This window comes from Schistocerca cancellata, chromosome 7 (assembly GCF_023864275.1).
Source record: "Schistocerca cancellata isolate TAMUIC-IGC-003103 chromosome 7, iqSchCanc2.1, whole genome shotgun sequence".
NCBI classification, from domain to species: Eukaryota; Metazoa; Arthropoda; class Insecta; order Orthoptera; family Acrididae; genus Schistocerca; species Schistocerca cancellata.
Window position 1 is genome coordinate 593,424,414 of NC_064632.1, and position 22,399 is coordinate 593,446,812.

At 40.2% G+C, this 22,399-nt stretch overlaps 1 protein-coding gene across 2 annotated transcripts in view; it reads right to left on the reverse strand.

Moving 5' to 3' along the window:
- LOC126092016 (intraflagellar transport protein 43 homolog) overlaps positions 1 to 22,399 on the reverse strand; it is a 129,247-nt gene that overhangs the window by 14,335 nt on the left and 92,513 nt on the right. For both annotated transcript variants that reach the window (XM_049907403.1, XM_049907402.1), the window contains exon 5: positions 13,152 to 13,198. In XM_049907403.1, the coding sequence (XP_049763360.1) occupies positions 13,152 to 13,198 (47 nt within the window). The remainder of the gene's footprint in view (positions 1 to 13,151; positions 13,199 to 22,399) is intronic.

Genomic DNA, 22,399 nt, shown 5'->3' on the forward strand with positions numbered 1-22,399 from the left:
GTTTCTCGCCACGTAAATGGCGGCTCTGTCGTGGCATGATGGGAGCCACTGTGTCGTTGATAATGTATGGTATCACAAGTTCCAATGCCCAGTGCCTCCACCAGAATAATGTCACATAGAGGGAGGTTTAAGAAGATGAATGATGAACACTAGCTTCACTTAACAAAGGTTTATTCAGCACTTGCACATACAAGAGTGCAGAGCGAACTGCCTCCTGCCAGAACACATATGCTAGACATACAGCTACAGAACATTCCAGTACAATGATTCTTGCCATTTGTGGATACTTCTAGAATTTATTGGAACCAAATAAGGAAATTAAAATGTTTCAGTTCAGGTTAGTTTTGAACTCACGATCCTCCATGCAACAATCTAGTATCATAACCACTACACTACGGCAACTGCACTGCTCGGTTTCTTCTGCGACAATATTATACTTTCTGTTCATACTGCAAACTATATTAAATATACAGAGTAGTTTGTGCTGAAAGAAATAAACAAAGTATACAAGATGAAGTTAACACCTAATGGCGAAGTTTGAAAAGTAGTGACAAGATTGAAGATGACACTTAAAAGAGTTTTTTCAAAAATTTTAGCCCGTGGGTGTAAAAGTAAGTTTGAGTTTCACAATTTTAACATTTCATTCTCCACTGCTACAAATATATTTATTTTTCTGTTGCAAATTGAAAAACTGAACAACCCAGTCAGATACATTTAGTTGTTGCACACTACTTATGACAAAACAAAATCAGCAACCACATCATTCTGTCTATCTGTTGGAGGTACTCTCAGAACGTGGTGGGTCAATTTCAGTAAAGTATTCACTATCATGTAGCCAGATTCTTCAGGATGATTTAGTACACAAATTGTGTGAAATGCTCCTATTCAACATTTTAAATGCTTACTTTTAATTGTGGGAAGAAAGCATATGTGGCATACCAGAAGACACTAAAGATTTTAGTATGCAACAAAGTGGAAGCCAGTTACCTCAAACAGTACCTAAATCAAAGACTAGTCGGAACACATCTAGGAATAAAATTGTTATAAAAGAGATTGCAGTTTATGGTGATGCAGCTGATGATTGCACTGAAATTACAGGGTGCTGCAAAAAAATTGGATGACTTACAAGCCGAACTATGTAAACAAGGCTATAGGCCTACTCCCAGTCGATCGGGATATTATTTAAGACACGTACCCAGACAAATCAGCACAGAGGAAGGAAAAAATCACATGGTAAATATTTCTGTTAAACTGTGGAAACCAGTCTCTACATTTCATGTAAAAATACAGATGGCAAATTCCCATTGCCAGTCTACATTTTATATCCTCTCTACTTCGACCATCATCAGTTATTTTGCTCCCCAAATAGCAAAACTCCTTTACTACTTTAAGTGTCTCATTTCATAATCTAATTCCCTCAGCATCGCCAGACTTAATTTGACTACATTCCATTATCCTCATTTTGCTTTTGTTGATGTTCATCTTATATCCTCCTTTCAAGACACTGTCCATTCCGTTCAACTGCTCTTCCAAGTCCTTTGCTGTCTCTGACAGAATTACAATGTCATCAGCGAACCTCAAAGTTTTTATTTCTTCTCCTTGGATTTTAATACCTACTCCAAATTTTTCTTTTGTTTCCTTTACTGCTTGCTCAATATACAGATTGAATAATATCGGGGACAGGCTACAACCCTGTCTCACTCCCTTCCCACACTGCTTCCCTTTCATTTCCCTCGACTCTTATAACTGCCATCTGGTTTCTGTACAAATTGTAAATAGCCTTTTGCTACCTGTATTTTACCCCTGCCACCTTTAGAATTTGAAAGAGAGTATACCAGTCAATATTGTTAAAAGCTTTCTCTAAGTCTACAAATGCTAGAAATGTAGGTTTGCCTTTCCTTAACCTTTCTTCTAAGATAAGTCTTAAGGTCAGTATTGCCTCACGTGTTCCCTCATTTCTATGGAATCCAAACTGATCTTCCCCGAGGTCAGATTCTACCAGTTTTTCCATTCGTCTGTAAAGAATTCGCATTAGTATTTTGCAGCTGTGACTTATTAAACTGATAGCTCGGTAATTTTCACATCTGTCAACACCTGCTTTCTTTGGGATTGGAATTATTATATTCTTCTTGAAGTCTGAGGGTATTTCGCCTGTCTCATACATCTTGCTCACCAGATGGTAGAGTTTTGTCAGGATTGACTCTCCCAAAGCCGTCAGTAGTTGTAATGGAATGTTGCCTTCTCCTGGGGCCTTGCTTCGACTCAGGTCTTTCAGTGCTCTGTCAAACTCTTCATGCAGTATCATTTCTCCCATTTCACCTTCATCTACATCCTCTTCCATTTCCATAATATTGTCCTTAAGTACATCACCCTTGTATAGACCCTCTATATATTCCCTCCACCTTTCTGCTTTCCCTTCTTTGCTTAAAACTGGGTTTCCATCTGAGCTCTTGATATTCATACAAGTGGTTCTCTTTTTTCAAAGGTCTCTTTAATTTTCCTGTAGGCAGTATCTATCTTACCCCTAGTGAGATAACCTCTACAGCCTTACATTTGTCCTCTAGCCATCCCTGCTTAGCCAGTTTGCACTTCCTGTCGATCTCATTTTTGAGACGTCTGTATTCCTTTTTGTCTGCTTCATTTACTGCATTTTTATATTTTCTCTTTTCATCAATTAAATTCAATATTTCTTCTGTTACCCAAGGATTTCTACTAGCCCTCGTCTTTTCACCTTCTTGATCCTCTGCTGCCTTCACTACTTCATCCCTCACAGCTTCCCATTCTTCTTCTACTGTATTTCTTTCCCCCATTCGTGACAATTGTTCCCTTATGCTCTCGCTGAAACTCTGTACAACCTCTGGTTCTTTCAGTTTATCCAGGTCCCATCTCCTTAAATTCCCACCTTTTTGCAATTTCTTCAGTTTTAATCTACAGTTCATAACCAATAAATTGTGGTGAGAGTCCACATCTGCCCCTGGAAATGTCTTACAATTTAAAACCTGGTTCCTAAATCTCTGTCTTACCATTATATAATCTATCTGATACCTTTTAGTATCTCCAGGATTCTTCCATGTATACAACCTTCTTTCATGATTCTTGAACCAAGGGTTAGCTATGATTAACTTATGCTCTGTGCAAAATTCTACAAGACGGCTTGACTTTCTTTTCTTACGCCCAATCCATATTCACCTACTATATTTCCTTCTCTCCCTTTTCCTACTCTCGAATTCCAGTCACCCATGACTATTAAATTTTCGTCTCCCTTCACTACCTGAATAATTTCTTTTATCTCATCACACATTTCATCAATTTCTTCATCATCTGCAGAGATAGTTGGCATTATTATAAGAAACCTTAATCCTTGGCTTCAGTCTGGGACCCTGGTCAAGTGTTCATTTTATCTATAAACGACAAACATATGTACCAATAGGTATTATAGCAAATACTCAAGCACCAATATTAATGCACCTTCACTACCGTGTAAAATTACTGGATTATGATTTCATAGTCACTGAAAAACATATACTTATTACCTCTGTATATGTAGGTATTGCAGTAAACCTGCAATCTGTAGCTGACACACTCTGGGCCTACATTCAAAGCGATTCATAGTGGAAAAAATTCTTCCTCTATTGCAGAGACTCGTGACACAGACATACTTTCTGAATTACCAGCTTTTGAAAAGTTAATGAGAACTGAAGGTTTTGTAAAAGGTGTGTTCATTTTCACTTGTGATGGTGGCCCTGATGAAAATCCACAAAACAAGTGAATTTCAGCTGTACATCGTTTCAAAGATTTTGACATGGGTGCTATTCATATCAACACAAATGCTCCAGGAAGAAGTGTATTTAACAAAGTGGAATGATGAACATTGCCTGTTAGTTGTGAGCTTACTGGTGTGTGTTAAAAAAGTTTTGGTTCAGATCTTGATTTCAGTAATTGAACTACAAAATTGGAGCTACAAAAACAGAATTTTGAGAGTGCAGACACCATGTTGGCTAATATTTAAAGCCAACTGGTCATTGATGATTTTCCTGTGGTTGCCAAATACTTTTGGCCAACAGATACCAGACTGAATATCATACAGGCTAGGACATTGAAAAATGACAATACTTGGTACGCAAATCACGTACATGAATCACAATACTTTTTACAAATTGTAAAATGTAAGGTTGTCGCTTGTTGCAGTGTGCAATGATCTAGCCTGTGGCAATTATTATGAGAGGGGTTTCAGACTAAAGTTGGGTATGTACATACACATAATAAATGAAGACTCCGAAGGTAAATTTGCTCTGCTCTCACTATAGCTATCTTTGGATCTCTATGGGTCATGACATGTGAATCAAATTCTGTATGATGGCTATTGCCCCAGTATCAACACATACTTAATTAAATGATGTGTGGAACATATTTTTCATCATACAAAGCCACTCCCAACACATGCATTCACATTAGAGCCAACAACAGTTTTTCCCAAAGATTCCTCCTCAAAGGATTGCAACTAGACGTGTTAGGGAAGTTCTTTGATAAACAATGATGATGCTATATGGTTGGATGAAGATGATGTGGACACACTGAATGTTCCTAACAGCCAAATTGAGAACAAAGTGACTGCTATGGCAATCATAAATAATATAAAGGAATGGCTCAAAGCCCTTGAACACAAGATGATTAAATTTTGTATCATTTGTTTCATTTGTTATGTTTTGTAAATGTTCCAAAATGTTTGATTTATTCTTAATTTTATGAAAAACAAAATATTTTGTATAGAAACACATGAATAATTTTGGGACTACTGTTTTAATTTAATAATTTCTAAAAAGTGCAAAATACGTTAAGTCACTCCAGGGGAGAAGCAGGTCACACAAATGTGACCACCTGTGACAAGAAGGAGTGAGGGGGGGGGGGGGGGGGGGTAATCTCCAGAAACCATGAAATTCATGAAAGATAATTTATGGATGGCTCCTAAAACAGAACTGAGATTCCATCAGGGTCTGGTACCCTATTCCTTTTCGGCTGCTTCAATTGCTTTTCAGCACCAGGGATGTTTATTTCTATGTCATCCATTGGGACAACACAGTATCTAAAGACATTGTAAAACTTACCAACATATGCACACACACATCTGTTGCACTTTCAGATGAGTGACCGTGGTTTTCAACATAAGACCTAGAACAGTAGCTTAACTTCATGCTTTGATTAGGAAGCTCTAATCAACACACACAATTTACTGAGATAATCAATAAGATTGATACAAGATTCCATATTGTCTGTTACATACATTTTTTACTAGAGAAATGTATAAAACATTACAAACGATACATACACTCAGCAGATTTCATTTAAATTTACAAGACCTAGCAATCACATACTCATTGGTTAGTGTTGAACTGTTCATTTTCTTGAGCAAATTGTTGCTGTTGAGGACTTCAGTCCGAAGACTACTGTGAAGCAACTCTCCATTAATCTATCCTTCCATTACCAAATTGACAATTCCTTGATGTCTCAGGATGTGTTCTATCAACCAGTTCCTTGTTTTAATAAAGCTGTACTACAAATTCCTTTGTCCCCAATCTGAGTCACTACCTTCTCATTTGCTATTTGATCTAACCAACTAATATTCAGTGTTCTTATATAGTATCATATTTCAAAAGCTTCTGTCTTCTCCTTATCTGAGCAGAACTACTTATTGTCCATGCTTCACTTCTATACAAGGTTATACTCCAGACAAGCACCTTCAGAAAAGATTTCCTAACAGTTAAATTCATATTTAATGTTAATAAATTCCTCTTTTTCAGAAATGCTGTTCTTGGTATTGCCAATCTACTTCAGCTTCATCAGTTATTTCACTGTCCAAATTCCAAAACTCAACTAATACTGATATTTTCTCGTTTTTTAATCTAATTCCATCAGCAGTACTTGGTATAATTTAATTACACTCCATTACCCACTTCTTTTCAATACACTATCCATTCCGTTCAACTGTTCTTTCAAATCCTTTGCCGTTATAATTTCACTGGCAAACCTTAAAGGTATATTTCTTCTCCATGAACTTTAATTCTCTTTCCAAACTTCTCTTTGGTTTGCTTTAGCACTTGGTCAATGTACAGATTAAATAATATTGGAGATAGGCTGAAACCCTATCTCACCTCTCCCCCTCCTCCTCAATTATGGCCTTTCTTTCATGTCTCTCGCCGACTCTTATAACTGTAGCCTGGGTTCTGTACAAGTTGAAGGTAAGTTTTTAGTACTTGAATTTTATCCCAGCCACCTTCAGAATTTAAGTAATGTATTCCAGTCAGCATTATAAAAAGTTTTTTCTGTATCTACAATTACAGCAAATGTAGGTTTGCCTGTTTTCACCCTATCTTCTAGGATAAATTACAGGGTCACTATTGCCCCGGGTTTTCCTTCATTTCTCCAGAACCCAAATTGATCTTCTCTGAGTCAGCTTCTACCAGTTTTTCCATTCTTACGCAAATAATTTGTGCCAAAATTTTGCAAACCATGACTCATTAAACTGATGGTTTGACAGTATTCACAACGGTCAGCAGCTGTTTTGTTTGAAATTAGAATTATTACATTCCTTTAAAGTCTGAGAGTATTTTGATTGTCTCATACATCTTGCAGCAGAGAGAAGGAATTAAGCCTTATTTGCCCCACACCGTCTCTTACTTTGTTCTTGATTAAAAATAAAAGTTTATCATGGCAAGTTTTAACCACAAGAATGAGAAAAATCTTCAGTGCAATTTCAACTTCAGGAAAGGAGGAGCCAAAAGAATGATAAACTATGAGGTAATATAACATCAATTTGTAAATATCATTACATATCTTCCAGAAATAGTTTAACATATATGAGTTTCCAAGAATTCACTGAAATAGGTCAAGTCCTCCTCAAACTTGCATCTTTGGGGTAATTTTGAATCAAACTGCACAATCCTACTTCTGTCTGGTGTAAGTGTTGGTAAATGTTGAAGAAACATTTCAAATATATTCTGTGTGTACTTGCTTATATAGACCCTTTGCTTCCTGGGCCTTACTGACAGAACATCAGAGAGAACCTCTGAAGAAGGTCTGGTGTGAATTTCCTGATTTTTCTACATTATTAGAAGGTGTTTTCAGCTTCCCAGTATGGACTGTGAGACTCAAGTGATTAGGGCAGGTGGTTGTGACAAGGATTCTGTGATGTTGTTCTAAATACCTTATCTTAATATTACCTAGTCCAGTAATATCTCAGTTCTGGTCAGAAACAGGAGCAAACTTTTTGATTCATGTAATGTGAAACAAGCAATAAATGGCCATAAGACCCTCATTGCTGATATTTGATTTATGGGCATATGGTCATGGTCTAAGACATAATTCTCAGCCAAATGTTTTGTCTTCTGCTGCTGAAGACATTATCAGATGCCTTAACGACTCAGAAAGCTGTTACAGACTCAAAAAAGTTCAGAAATTTGGAATCAAATTAGACAAGTTGGGCACCTTAGTGCTAAATGAAACAAACAGTGCCAACTCTTCCCCACTACGAAGTCCACAGTATATGTTGGTGTGACTCTGCAGTCTCAGGCAGCAGCCTGATGATGTCGTGAACTGACTATTGCACGGATACTTGTAAACAGTTTGGCTTGCAGAGCTTTTTTGAGTCTGTAACAGCTTTTTGAGTCATTAAAGCCCCTAATGATGTCTCCAGCAGTGTAAGAGAAAACATTAGGCAGAGAATTATGCCTCAGACCACAACCTTATGACCATAAAACAAATATCAGCAATAAAGCAAACACCTGCCATGAGAGCCTGTAGTCTAGCCATGGTAAGGGAAGCATATAAGTGGAGAAGAGACACATGCAGAATCATTCTAGTGATGATACTGGTCAAAATGGGGACATCTACTGCCAAAAACCAACTTGGAGAAAGAGCAGCCTCTTATGGCAAACCGCATGGGAATGAGCATCTCAGAAATGGCAAAGCTGATAGACTGTTCACAAGCTACTGTCGTGAGCATCTATGGAGTGTGGTTTAATGCCAGTGAAACTACGAGTAGGCCACAAGTTGTTGGACATCCACATCTAATCAGGGAATGTGTAGCTCACGTCTGTAAGGCAGGATAGATATCAATCTGTGGTGAATGTGAAGACAGAGGAGATGCAAGTGTTTTGGATCATGGCATTCAGCACACATTGTTGTTCATGGGACTCCCTGCAGACAACTACTACTTGTCTCCATGCTGACCTAAAAACACTATTACTTATGGCTGCAGCAGGCACTGGAACATTGATATTCGACTATGGTTAAGGCAATTTGTTGCATGGTCAGATAAATTTTTTGTTTGATGGAACACTGTGTGTGAATGACTTTAATTTTTATGACAATATTATGAAAACTATAGATTGCTACTCACCATATAGTGGAGACATTGAGTGGTAGACAGGCACAACAAGAAGACTGCTAAACAAGTATGCTTTCAGCCAAAAGGCCTCCTTCTGGAGTAGACAAAACACACACTCATTCATGCAAACACAACTCACATACACATGACATGTCTCTGGCTGCTGAGGCCAACTAAAGACAGTAATCACGTATGTGTGTTTGTGTGTGTGTGTGTGTGTGTGTGTGTGTGTGTGTGTGTGCGCGCGCGCGCGCGCATGCGTGTTCATGTGTGTGTGTATGTGTGTGCGTGTACACGTGTGTGTGTATGTGTGTGCGTGTTCACGTGTGTGTGTATGTGTGTGCGTGTACACGTGTGTGTGCATGCACGTGTGTGTGTGTGTGTGTGTGTGTGTGTGTGTGTGTGTGTGTGTGTGTGTTGTCTACTCCAGAAGAAGGCCTTTTGTTCGCAAGCTTACTTGTTTAGCACACCTTTTGTTGTGCCTTTCTGCAACTCAAAATCACTTTATGGTAGTAATGTATCCTTTTCATAATATTATCATTATTCCATCCTGGATTTTACATTGTTTGATTAACTGTCATGAACTATATAATAAGAAATGCTAATAGCATAGCAATAGCAGAAAATTTATCTAATGTAAAAAAGTGGTGATCTACTGGCACTGAATGTAAACAAGGTTATTACAATACTATTAAGTGATAGTTGTGACAGGTGGATCATCTTATCCTTGGGTCTGAGTGAGCTCCTCCTTTTTCACCTTCCCCAACGCACCCCCCTCTCCACCATGAGGAAGGAGGTAATTGTTCCGAAAGCTTCAGCTGTAACTGTCTGCTAGACTGGGGTATGTACTTCCTATCACTGTTTCCCTATCAAACAGGAAGCTACATTCATCTGTCAATCTTATGTCCCTGGACCGTGAAGGCATTGGCATTCTTCTCTTTACAGGTGTTTTGTCACTTAACTGATTGTTTAATTAAAGAAAAAGGAACAGTGGAAAGCTACAGATCAATGGTGGCCAGTAAATGTGATTAACTTTGAATATATTGTAGAAAAGAGACAAATGTGAGACAATCCTATCACAGTGTTTTACAAAATGCACCCACAATTCCGAGTAATGTGGCAAAATGCCACATTGCAGTACGGCAAAGACTGAAATATGAAGTACATCGAAAAACAATGAAAACCAAATAAAAATACATCTAGTCCTACGGACAGTGAGGAATATTTCATTGAAAAGATTCAAGAAAATGAGAGATACTGGACACGAGTTCTGTAAAACAAATACAGAAAATGAACAACAAAACTTACAACATTATGATTGGTAGAGTCGCACTGCCCGATGCTCACGGTGCAAATGGCTTGAGTGCAAGGTAGCAACTGATGTGGCTGCTGCAAACAAGGAGATGGTCTCTTGCTGCTTTTATTCAACACTGTCTTGGACAAAATTATGAGAAGAAAAAGTAAAAGGAATTCTGTTAGGAAGAACATGTCCAAACAAGATGATCATAAAATGCCTAGCATTTGCACATGACCTGACAATACACTGCAACAATAGACACAAAGCACTGTAATACTTACGTAAAGTCTCTGCCAAAACAGTTCTACAGATATCAAGAGACAAAATGCAATGCATAGAAAGAAAGAACATAACAACCAAGCAATCGACATAAAATATGGAAAGATTAACAGAGCGGAAAAATTCAAGTATCTTGGGGACTTTATACAAAAAGGAGGATCAAACAAGGCATCCAACACAGAAAGAACAAAAAAACTTCAGAAAACATACAAACTGATGTGGAAACACTACAATAAAAGAAATATTTCAAGACAGGCCAATTTCAGGCAGTACTATACAGTTGTATTACCAGAAGCACTCTATTCATCAGAAATGACTACGATCAGAGCATTGGGCATCACAGAGACAGAAGAAACAGAACATAAAATCCTCAGAGAAATTTTTGGTGCACTACACAGCAATGATATATGGACGAGGAGACCAACCAAAGAATTACGCGAATGCACAGACAGGCTCACAGACATGATCAGAAAATGCCGACTAACACTCTATGAAAACATACATAGAAGAACAACAACAGACACAAAAAGAGGATTTTTGTTGTAGTAACAGTTCAATCAAAAAACAAATTGGTTTCAAGAAATACAAGAAGACCTAAAACAAGCATGGGTCAGTATTGAAATACACTCCTGGAAATGGAAAAAAGAACACATTGACACCGGTGTGTCAGACCCTCCAAACTTGCTCCGGACACTGCGAGAGGGTTGAACAAGCAATGATCACACGCACGGCACAGCGGACACACCAGGAACCGCGGTGTTGGCCGTCGAATGGCGCTAGCTGTGCAGCATTTGTGCACCGCCGCCGTCAGTGTCAGCCAGTTTGCCGTGGCATACGGAGCTCCATCGCAGTCTTTAACACTGGTAGCATGCCGCGACAGCGTGGACGTGAACCGTATGTGCAGTTGACGGACTTTGAGCGAGGGCGTATAGTGGGCATGCGGGAGGCCGGGTGGACGTACCGCCGAATTGCTCAACTCTTGGGGCGTGAGGTCTCCACAGTACATCGATGTTGTCGCCAGTGGTCGGCAGAAGGTGCACGTGCCCGTCGACCTGGGACCGGACCGCAGCGACGCACGGATGCACGCCAAGACAGTAGGATCCTATGCAGTGCCGTAGGGGACCGCACCGCCACTTCCCAGCAAATTAGGGACACTGTTGCTCCTGGGGTATCGGCGAGGACCATTCGCAACCGTCTCCATGAAGCTGGGCTACGGTCCCGCACACCGTTAGGCCGTCACGAATGGAGACGTGTCGTCTTCAGCAATGAGAGTCGCTTCTGCCTTGGTGCCAATGATGGTCGTATGCGTGTTTGGCGCCGTGCAGGTGAGCGCCACAATCAGGACTGCATACGACCGAGGCACACAGGGCCAACACCCGGCATCATGGTGTGGGGAGCGATCTCCTACACTGGCCGTACACCACTGGTGATCGTCAAGGGGACACTAAATAGTGCACGGTACATCCAAACCGTCATCGAACCCATCGTTCTACCATTCCTAGACCGGCAAGGGAACTTGCTGTTCCAACAGGACAATGCACGTCCGCATGTATCCCGTGCCACCCAATGTGCTCTAGAAGGTGTAAGTCAACTACCCTGGCCAGCAAGATCTCCGGATCTGTCCCCCATTGAGCATGTTTGGGACTGGATGAAGCGTCGTCTCACGCGGTCTGCACGTCCAGCACGAACGCTGGTCCAACTGAGGCGCCAGGTGGAAATGGCATGGCAAGCCGTTCCACAGGACTACATCCAGCATCTCTACGATCGTCTCCATGGGAGAATAGCAGCCTGCATTGCTGCGAAAGGTGGATATACACTGTACTAGTGCCGACATTGTGCATGCTCTGTTGCCTGTGTCTATGTGCCTGTGGTTCTGTCAGTGTGATCATGTGATGTATCTGACCCCAGGAATGTGTCAATAAAGTTTCCCCTTCCTGGGACAATGAATTCACGGTGTTCTTATTGCAATTTCCAGGAGTGTATAAGACAAGAGACAAGTTCAGAAACATGATTATGAACATGAAATCTGAAATAAAAGACGGGAAGAAAACAGGCAAAATATGGACAGAGAAAAGGAAAAAGAACACAGCCAAAGAATGAAGAGATTTTGGGAAGAGAAAAAGAAGAAGGAAACCAGGAAAAATGAATAATCATGTAAAATTCAAGTTAACCACTGCCCTGCAGGCAAAAATGTGCAATAATAATAATAATTTCATGGTGAATGTAGAAATTACTTCACACCATCCAATAGATGGTCCTCCATGCAGGCAAATCAGTGGCGGTATCCATTCTCCAAGGAAAATTAATTGAATTACAAAAATTCTATTTAGTTTCATGACTTTTCAATGAATGATCTGTCCTGCATGCAGTATGCTTTCAAAAGGTCTGCACATTACACAGCAGTACTAAACTTGTTGTTTGCTGAAGATAAGCATTGCCTCGCAATTCTGTCTCATAATTTTATAGTTTTCTCAAGTGAAATTTCCTTTCAATAAAGTCACATTTTTGTTTAATATATTTTTTGGCCTCTCTTGCTGTTTTAATCTGTTATCCCTTATTGCTAACTTGTTGACTCCATGTCCCTACAAATACTCAAAATCAAACCCAATAAAAGTGTAACTACAGAAGAAATGATAAATGAAATATAAAAAAATTGCTTGTTTTCTGGTAAGTTAGAAAAAATACACTTCATTCACTTCTGTACAAGGTGGATATATGACTATTCATAATAACAGCATAAGGGGAAAAGAAAAGACATACTACTGAATATTGCTGGATGTGGATAGCCATTAAATCTTGAATGCTATGTATGAGTAAACATAAACCTACTGCCGTGTTTTATACATGATGCAGCATTTTTGCACTTATGAGTGACAGAACATGTAAATAACTATGCACCTAACTGAGCTCCCAGGTTATCACATCTTGCCAATTGTCAGCATATTACTTAAACTTCCATTTTGCCCAATTCTCATGTGTTTTCTTTGATTCTTATGTGACTTTGCTACTGACTCAAGGAATAACACCATCCCCTCCAACCCTTCTTTCTTTCTTTCTTCCTTTCTGGCTGGGAGTACATCTGGATTCTTAAGTTAACATGTTCATATTTCCTAATTCCTAAATAGTGCAAGAGTTTCTTTCAGAAATTTCATTTTGGAAATTTTCTGCTCTATATATCTTCTATGTACATACCATCATCAGAATCATCCTTAACATCTTCTGTTCTTCTGAACCGTTCCCTAAAAAATAAATGAGCAATATATATGAGTAAAAAGTAATCAGATAAAATGTTGCAGGAGAGTTTTCAAGTGTCATTAACTGCACATATAATCCTGAGCAACATAGAAAAATTAAATTTAACTTTTCCTTAAAATAAATTTCAGGTTTACATTCAATGTAACAAATCTATCTTCTTTATATCTTGCAAATAAAGAGAAACTATGTCAATTCATACTATCTCATACTTACAAATGTTATCAATATAAACAATGTATAACACTTATCAACTGCTGAACTAATCGAAGCAAGATTGATAGAAGAACACAAACAGAAACAAAACATTCATGTATTGAGTTTTCAGATGTGTAAACAAGTTTCTTCATTAACAGGAAAATGCTGCATCGGTCACATAAAATGGAAGATTATGGAAGAAACAGTAACATAATAAACACAAATCACTCTGCAGTATTAAGAGTAAGACACAAAAAGTTACAAGGACTGAATTCATAGTCGTAACCCTATAGTGACAGCACATGTAACCATATAGTGTGCAATACAAATGCCTCCATGGCTGGCCCGGAGAGGTCACCTTGCAACCAGGACAGATGGCGCAGCAAGTGCTGTGCCATGTGCATGACAGCCCGATAAGAGCTTGGTGAGATGGGCTCTCAGTCTCATTTATGTTTACTTGCTTATTGTATGCTCACCTGTAAGACTGTATATTGATGTGTTATGCAGTTTTGAGACTTTGTACTATTCGGTACTTCATTCATTGTTATTGTGGCGCTCTTCATGTGGAAGCAGAATAAAATTTTATTTGTGTCAGTTGTGATATTGTGTCTGTACAGTGTTAGAACATACTTGGTGATGGATGCAGTATTCCACTCTGTGTGTTTCATTTCACTGGTTCGATGTGCAGCCAACATGTCAGTCGAGGAAGTTCTTAAATCTCTTGTTGAACAACAGTGAGCTCTCACCAACCAGCAACAGGTTCTCACTATGGCCATACACAATGTGGCAGCCTCACTGTCATGCCAGGTTCCACCACCATTGATGCAACTCCCACAATTTCCTCTGTATGATGATTTGGTGGAGGATTGGGACACAGCACATGAATCATTGACCCCAGTTTATGTAAGGCTTTATTTTTATCGCTGATTTCCTCTTGTGTTTATTGGCTTTTGTGTCAGCAGACTCCTCTTCAGGAACCTGCTTGTCTCTCTATAGGTGGAATGTTGTCAGTTGTCTTCTAATTATCATTGCAAACATATGTTACTGCTGCTCACATTACGATCTACCATTGTCAAAAGCAGCTGCAACAGTCATAGAGAGCTCGGACAGCAGGTAGCAGAACTTCGTGGGCTTAGCCATCATTGCCAGTTCATTACTGAGGTCCACCAGGACTCGTATGCTGATTCGATGGTTTGTGATGCTATAATACCCCTGGCCCATAGTAGAGAAGTTTGTGAATGCACTTTACAATCTGAAAATCCCTCTCGCACAGATGTTCTGAACATTGCTCAGTCTTTGGATGTATCTAGAACAGCAGGAAATTGGATAGAAGCATGGTGTGAAGTAGCCACCATAGCTTCTTCTCCTCCTCAGTTGTCATTGGTTACCTCACGGGGGTGGGGAGATGATGTCATGGCCACACGACTGTGGTCTCCACACCACGTGGGGCAGTGCAGTGCTAAGCAGCAACAGCAGTCAGCATCATATCAGTGGCCTCATGCTCCTCTCCTGTTGTGCCCTTATCATTTTGTTCAACATGAGAAGAGCACATGCCCGAAGTGTTGGGTGACATCCAACCACTGTAAGAAAACGTGAGATATTGCACCTCTCTGCAACACTCAACCTCTTTCATCAGACATGAAAATGGATGTGAACAGTGTTTCTCAAGTGATGGTAGCCCCAGACAAATTCTCCACTGAAGTGTGCATGATGGACAAAATGTTAAAAATGAGAATTCTAGTATTCAGGCCCGATGGGTTCAGAAGTCTGCCAGAAAACACAGACACTGATAACAGCTGCTAGGTGGCACACCTAGTATTTGCAAGCACTGCTGTCATTGTCTCAGTGCTAGGCACAGACTGGGCCTGACACACCAGTGTATTGGCGTCCGCTGCCACGCTATAAAGCTCGTAGAGCGGGCACCTGGACCTCAGTCCTGTTATGACTCTGCTCTCATTTGTTCATTATATGCAGCACTGTTTAGTTTTTGATACTGCTATGTAAGACTCTCGATTTGGTTCCCACTATGGGCTTATCATTCTGTCATGTTGTCTCATTGTTCGTTCATTGCTGTTGTTGTCTTTTGTGGTTTTTGGCGACTCACCGTTGATGCCCTCGGCCAGTGTCTCCTGGCTGTGCCACAGTTTCAGTTACTGTACAAGTGTACACAGCTGCGGCAGTAACTTTGTTAAAATTCCCAAACGTATGTGGATCTAGGATTAGTGGCATTGTCTTCTGTCATTCCTCAGTTGGTGACTTACAACATACAACAAATACCCATATTAGGACTGTTTTCTAATTCCATAGCATACAGAGCAGTTGTTTGGCCTCTGATCTTTCTAGTAGTGCATGAAGCCCACACTGGAAACTTATTTGGGGTAAATGCCTTAAAAAAATTTCAGTTCTCTATTTCTGACGAAGTGCGTCTGGTATTGGATCAAGTTCTGTACCAGAAACTTGATGTGCTCTGCTCAGAATACTCCTCCCTGTTTTCAGAAGGTTTAGTGATTGATACTGCTATCAAGGCTCACATCACAATGAAATCAATGGTGCGGCCACATTTTGTTTGTGTCCACCCAGTCCCAGCAGCTTTACAGGAGTAAGTCAAACTAGATCAACTTACATCTTCTAATATTATCATACCTGTCTCCTCTGGTGACTGGTTTGCTGCATTGATAATTGTCGAAAGACCTAATGGCAATCTTTGGCTCTGTGGTGATTTTAAAGTATCTGTAAGTTCACAGTCTATTAATGAAATCTATCCCTCACCCTATCCAGATGAATTTTGAGCATGGGTTTCCAGAGGCCAGTATTCTTCCAAAGTAGATTTGTCAGAAGCCTACTTACAATTGACTCTGCATTACAATTCCAAATATGTCCTCACAAGGAATACCCCACTCGGGTTATACCAAAACCAATGCCTGCCATTTGGTGTGGCTAGCGTCCTGCCATTTACTGATGGATTTTGGAGCAGCTCAGGACCTCTGTTCTGGAGCATATTAACCACCTGGACAATACTGCAGTCTCAGTTTCCTCAATAGATGAACATCTGTGGAACCTCCGTGACTTGTTCACAGTGCTACAGGCCGCCAGTTTGAAATGTAACACGGACAATCACAATTTTTGTCAGCCATTTCTATTTCACTTTTGAAGTATCGCGTGGTCATGTGAATAGTGACCATAAACCTTTGGTTTCTCTTTGCAATCCTTTGGCAGCTTTACTGCACAGAGCAGCCCATCTGTAATGCTGGGCTCTGTTTTCACCCCCCTATAACTATGAGATTCATTTCCAACTCACAGTACAACACGCTAAATACGGATCTTCTTTCTCAACTGCCATCTGCCCCTGATCCAGTATTTGATCAGGATGAACTGTTGTGTTCCTATTTAAACACTGAAGCCCAAACCACTGTGGATGGTTTTCCCATTACCAGTTCTTGGATTTCGGCAGCTGTCACATCCGATCCTGTCTTACATAAGGTTGTTCAATTTGTCCACCACGGATGGCCAGTTAAACTGTCAGGTCAAGCATCAGATCCATTTTTTAATTATTATGCTCCCCACAACCACCTCTCAGTTCTTGATGGTGTGTTACTGTTGGCTACTGAAGAGTAGGCACCCATGGCAGGACATTGTGCGCCTACTCCACCTGGACCATTTGGGTGTGTCTCATTCAAAGTTGCTGGCCTGTCACCATGTGTTTTGGCTGGGTATTCACAATGAGATAATGTGTGTTGTGATTGACCTGCCTGCAGACCACTACCCAACAAGTGACATCATTGGTCTCTCTTTCCCCGTGCCCATTCTCCAGTGCCCCTGGGAGCATATTCTTGCTGATTTTGTGTGTCTTTCTTTTACTCCTTTTGGCTTATTGTAGCTGACACATCATTGGTCTCTCTTTCCCTGTGCCCATTCTCCAGTGCCTCTGGGAGCATATTATTGCTGATTTTGTGTGTCTTTCTTTTACTCCTTTTGGCTTATTGTAGCTGACACTTTCTCAAAATTTTCTTATGTGGTCTGCTGCCTGGAAGCATCCACAGCAGCTACAGTCGTGGCCCTTCCAAAGATTTTTTTCCTTAGAAGAGAGATAAGAGTGGAGAAACTTCAGGATAAGGAAATCAGGCACAAGTACATAACAGTGATCTCAGAAAGATACCAGTTAGTTGAATGTAGTCAATTACAGTCATTGGAAAAGGAATGGACAAGGTACAGGGACACAGTACTAGAAGTGGCTAAAGAATGTCTTGGAACAGTAGTGTGTAAAGGTAGGACGAAGCAAACAGCTTGGTGGAATGACACAGTCAAGGCAGCCTGTAAAAGGAAAAAGAAAGCGTATCAAAAATGGCTACATACTAGAACTCAGGTAGACAGAGAAAGTTATGTTGAAGAAAGAAACAAAGCCAAACAGATAATTGCAGCATCCAAGAAGAAATCTTGGGAAGACTTTGGAAACAGGTTGGAGACTTTGGGTCAAGCTGCTGGAAAACCATTCTCGAGTGTAATTAGCAGTCTTCAAAAGGGAGGTAAGAAGGAAATGACAAGTACTCATCAAATACAGTGGAATGTCAGGTCTTAAATGGCTACACAGGATAATTGAAATGGCCTGGGAGTCGGGACAGGTTCCATCAGACTGGACAAAAGCAGTAATCACACCAATCTTTAAACATGGAAACAGAAAAGATTGTAACAACTACAGAGGTATCTCTTTAATCAGCATTGTGGGTAAAATCTTCTCAGGTATTGTTGAAAGGAAAGTGCGAGTATTAGTTGAGGACCAATTGGATGAAAATCAGTGTGGGTTTAGGCCTCTTATAGGTTGTCAGGACCAGATCTTTAGCTTACGGCAAATAACGGAGAAGTGTTATGAGCAGGGAATTGTATCAATGCTTTATAGATCTAGAAAAGGCACATGACTGTGTTCCTAGGAGGAAGTTATTGTCTGTTCTATGAGATTAGGGAATAGGAGGCAAACTTTTGCAAGCAATTAAAGGTCTTTACATGGATAGTCAGGCGGCAGTTAGAGTTGACGGTAAATTGAGTTCATGGTTCAGAGTAGTTTCAGGGGTAAGACAAGGCTGCAACCTGTCTCCACTGTTGTTCATATTATTTATGGATCATATGTTGAAAACAATAGACTGGCTGGGTGAGATTAAGATATGTGAACACAAAATAAGCAGTCTTGCATATGCGGATGACTTAGTTGTGAGGGCAGATTCAATTGAAAGTTTGCAAAGTAATATTTCAGAGCTAGATCAGAAATGTAAGGACTATGGTACAAAGATTAGCATCTCCAAAATGAAAGTAATGTCAGTGGGAAAGAGATATAAACGGATTGAGTGCCAAATAGGAGGAACAAAGTTAGAACAGGTGGACAGTTTCAAGTACTTAGAATGCATATTCTCACAGGATGGCAACATAGTGAAAGAACTGGAAGCGAGGTGTAGCAAAGCTAATGCAGTGAGTGCTCAGCTACGATCTACTCTCTTCTGCAAGAAGGAAGTCAGTACCAAGACTAAGTTATCTGTGCACCATTCAATCTTTCGACCAACTTTGTTGTATGGGAGCGAAAGCTGGGTGGATTCAGGTTACCTTATCAATAAGGTTGAGGTTACGGACATGAAAGTATCTAGGATGATTGCAGGTACTACTAGATGGGAACAATGGCAGGAGGGTGTCCACTATGAGGAAATCAAAGAAAAACTGGGAATGAACTCTATAGATGTAGCAGTCAGGGTGAACAGGCTTAGATGGTGGGGTCATGTTACACGCATGGGAGAAACAAGGTTACCCAAGAGACTCATGGGTTCAGCAGTAGAGGGTAGGAGGAGTCGGGGCAGACCAAGGAGAAGGTACCTGGATTCGGTTGAGAATGATTTTGAAGTAATAGGCGTAACATCAGAAGAGGCACCAATGTTAGCACTGAATAGGGGATCATGGAGGAATTTTATAAGGGGGGGCTGTGCTCCAGACTGAACGCTGAAAGGCATAATCAGTCTTAAATGATGATAATGACGAGGAGGAGGATTGCTGTATACACGTGTGATGGACAATGGGCCACAGATTGTGTCTCAAGATTTTGAAGATATTTGTACAAAGTGTGGCATTCTGCATGTTACGGTCACTCCCTTTTACCCGCAGGCCAATAGAGAGGCAGAACAGCTGGCCCGGGCATTCAAAACCCAGATAAAAAAATATATCACTCAATGTTCTCCCAAGGAAGACTTCAATCGGTTGTTGAGTTCAAATAGATTCATTCCAGTCAGCTACTGTAGCCCAGTGGAGCTGCTTCACAGCCCCAGCCCCATATGCTGTTTCATCTGCTCCAGCTTGCAGCAATTCATCCGGGTTCTGTTGTCTGGGTTGCGGGTTTGGCCAGTGCCCTAAATGGATACCAGTGGTCATCTGTTGCTGCTGAGACTGCTGCCTCCGCGCTGTTCGCACTGCCAATGGCTCAGTTTCATGGCATTACGATTGGCTCCATTCACGTGTGACCACTACACACCAGAGAGATCTCCGCCCCTACAGATGCCTCCACCACCTGCACTGACCCCCGTGGTGCACCATTTGCACTGCCCCCCCATGGTGCAGTCCACGCCTCCTCCAGCTCCAGTGTTGTCTTCATTCTGGGTGCCATTACTGCTGGGTGAAGTAGTCAGGCACTGGACCATCTCCGTCCCTGCAGCCCCTGCCGCTGTCACCGCTTCTATATTCTCTGCTGCCTCCATCACTGAGTGCCTCCCCATATTTAACATGGATACAGCACTGTCATCACCAGTGTTCCTTTATGTTCTTTGGTGGGGGAGTGACCACTATGTCTGACTGCACCTGTGTCATTTCATATCACATTATCCTGTGATGGCACAACACGTGCTCCAATAATTATCCCCCTCAGATAGAGACATGGACATTTCCATAGTGAACACTTCCAAAGGGGGAAGGAGTGTTGTAACCCTACAGTGTGAGCACACATAATCAAACAGCATGTGATAAAAGCACATCCACAGCTGGCCTAAGGAGGTTGACTCACAGCCTGACAGACAGTGCAGCAAGTGCTGTGCCGTGTACACAAAAGCCCAATATAAGCCCGTCAAGCCAGGTCCCCAGCCTCACTTACATTTATTTGCTTATTGCATGCTGACCTACAAGATTCTAAACTGATATGTTCTACAGTTACAAGACTTTGTACTGGTCTATACTTTATTCAATGTCATTGTGGATCTCTTCATGTGGAAGCAAAATAAAACTTGGTTGGTGTTATTACTGATGTTGTGTCTGTACAGTATTACAACACATACAAGTAAAAATGAGTGGCTGTTTCTGGACCTAAGAAGGGAGAAAAGCTAAAAGAAAATACAAAATTAAAGAAACACATTTCGTGTTTTGATAAGATATATCAGAAGAAAAAGACATAATAGTATGCGTGAAGTTTTTTAAGCTGTATGGAAGTGGTGGAAGATGGTCATCTTGTTAGTACTTGGGTGCTAGATATGGCCTTGCATTCAATAAGTGGACATGGAACTGGCCAGTGCCCTAAGCAAATATGATTGAAAGCATACTTTAACTAATCCAAACGGAGAGAGAATCTTTAAATTTGGCACATTTCATGTGTCCTCACAACAAAAATGGCAATCTTCAAAAATGGATGGAAAACAAGGAGCAATAAAAAGCAAATAAAATGACTAAATGAAACAAAATATAATAGCAAAAATAGATTATAGCACGAAGAAACATAAAACCGATCCAAATTGTTTGTGTTTTCACAGAGTTGGGTTGACTGTTCACAAGTAAACATAAAAATGTGAACAATTTATACATGCATCAATTAAATGTAGAGCCCATAGCAACAAAATCAGTCTGCCTGTGGAAATTAACAACTTCCAATGATCAGTAGCCCCACCATCATCATCAAATCATCAGGCACTCACAATAATGCAAATCAAACTAAAAACCTGCAATAAACCCTATTAATAAAAGTTTAACGACAAAACTCTCTGAAGAAATATTATTCAGTACCATGTGAAATGGAAGAAAATGTTCGAGGTACTGAAGAAAGCAGGAATAGCCTACAGTGATCTGTAATTGACGTGGAACCTTTACAAAACATGAAACAGTTCTTATTGGTTGGCACTCAACACAAAAAGAAGCACACATTTGGAAAGCAATCTAGTGAGGAAGTACACTATCACTAATTAATTATTTTCAATCTATACATGGAGGAGGTATTGGAAAAAACACTCAGAATCTTTAGAGATAGGTGTAGTAATACATAGAAGAAGGATAGCTATGCTGTTAAAATAGCTGTTTTCACTGAAATTGAAAAAGAACCAAATTAAATAAAATGGGCAAAATTTAAGGAAAATTATATAATATGAAAACCAATATATATAAAATAAATATAATGGTTTGTGATGAAGGATAAGATGCAGCCCAAATATATGTATGCAAGAAGATACTGCAACATGTTGATTCATTTAATTATTTAGGGAGCAAGATCACTAGAGATGAAAGAAGCAATGAAGAAATAAGAAGCAGAACTGGTGAGGCAAAAGGTGCTTTCAATAAAAAGAAAAATAAATTAATACGAAAATTTAACAGCCTGGAAATTAGGAAAAGGTTTTTGAAAGCACATACTTAGAATGTGATGATGTACATCTGCGGATCTGGACTCTGGCCACAGAGGAAAGAAAAGGACTGGTTTCTTTTGAGATGTGGTGTTACATGTAAAGGCACATCAATCAAATGGACTGGAAAGATTATGAAGGATGAAGTCCTTAAATAAGTGGGAGGGGAGAGTTGTTTACGGAACACTATTGAACAAGGAAGAGTTCAGATTATTGATCCTTCATTGACACACAATGGGCTCCAAAAACACAATAATAAACAGATATGGCATGGGAAAAAGAACTATATTAAAAATATGAGTAAAGTACACAGATCAAATTATAAAAGACGTCAACTTTAACTGGTAACACAAAAATAAAGAAGAAGGT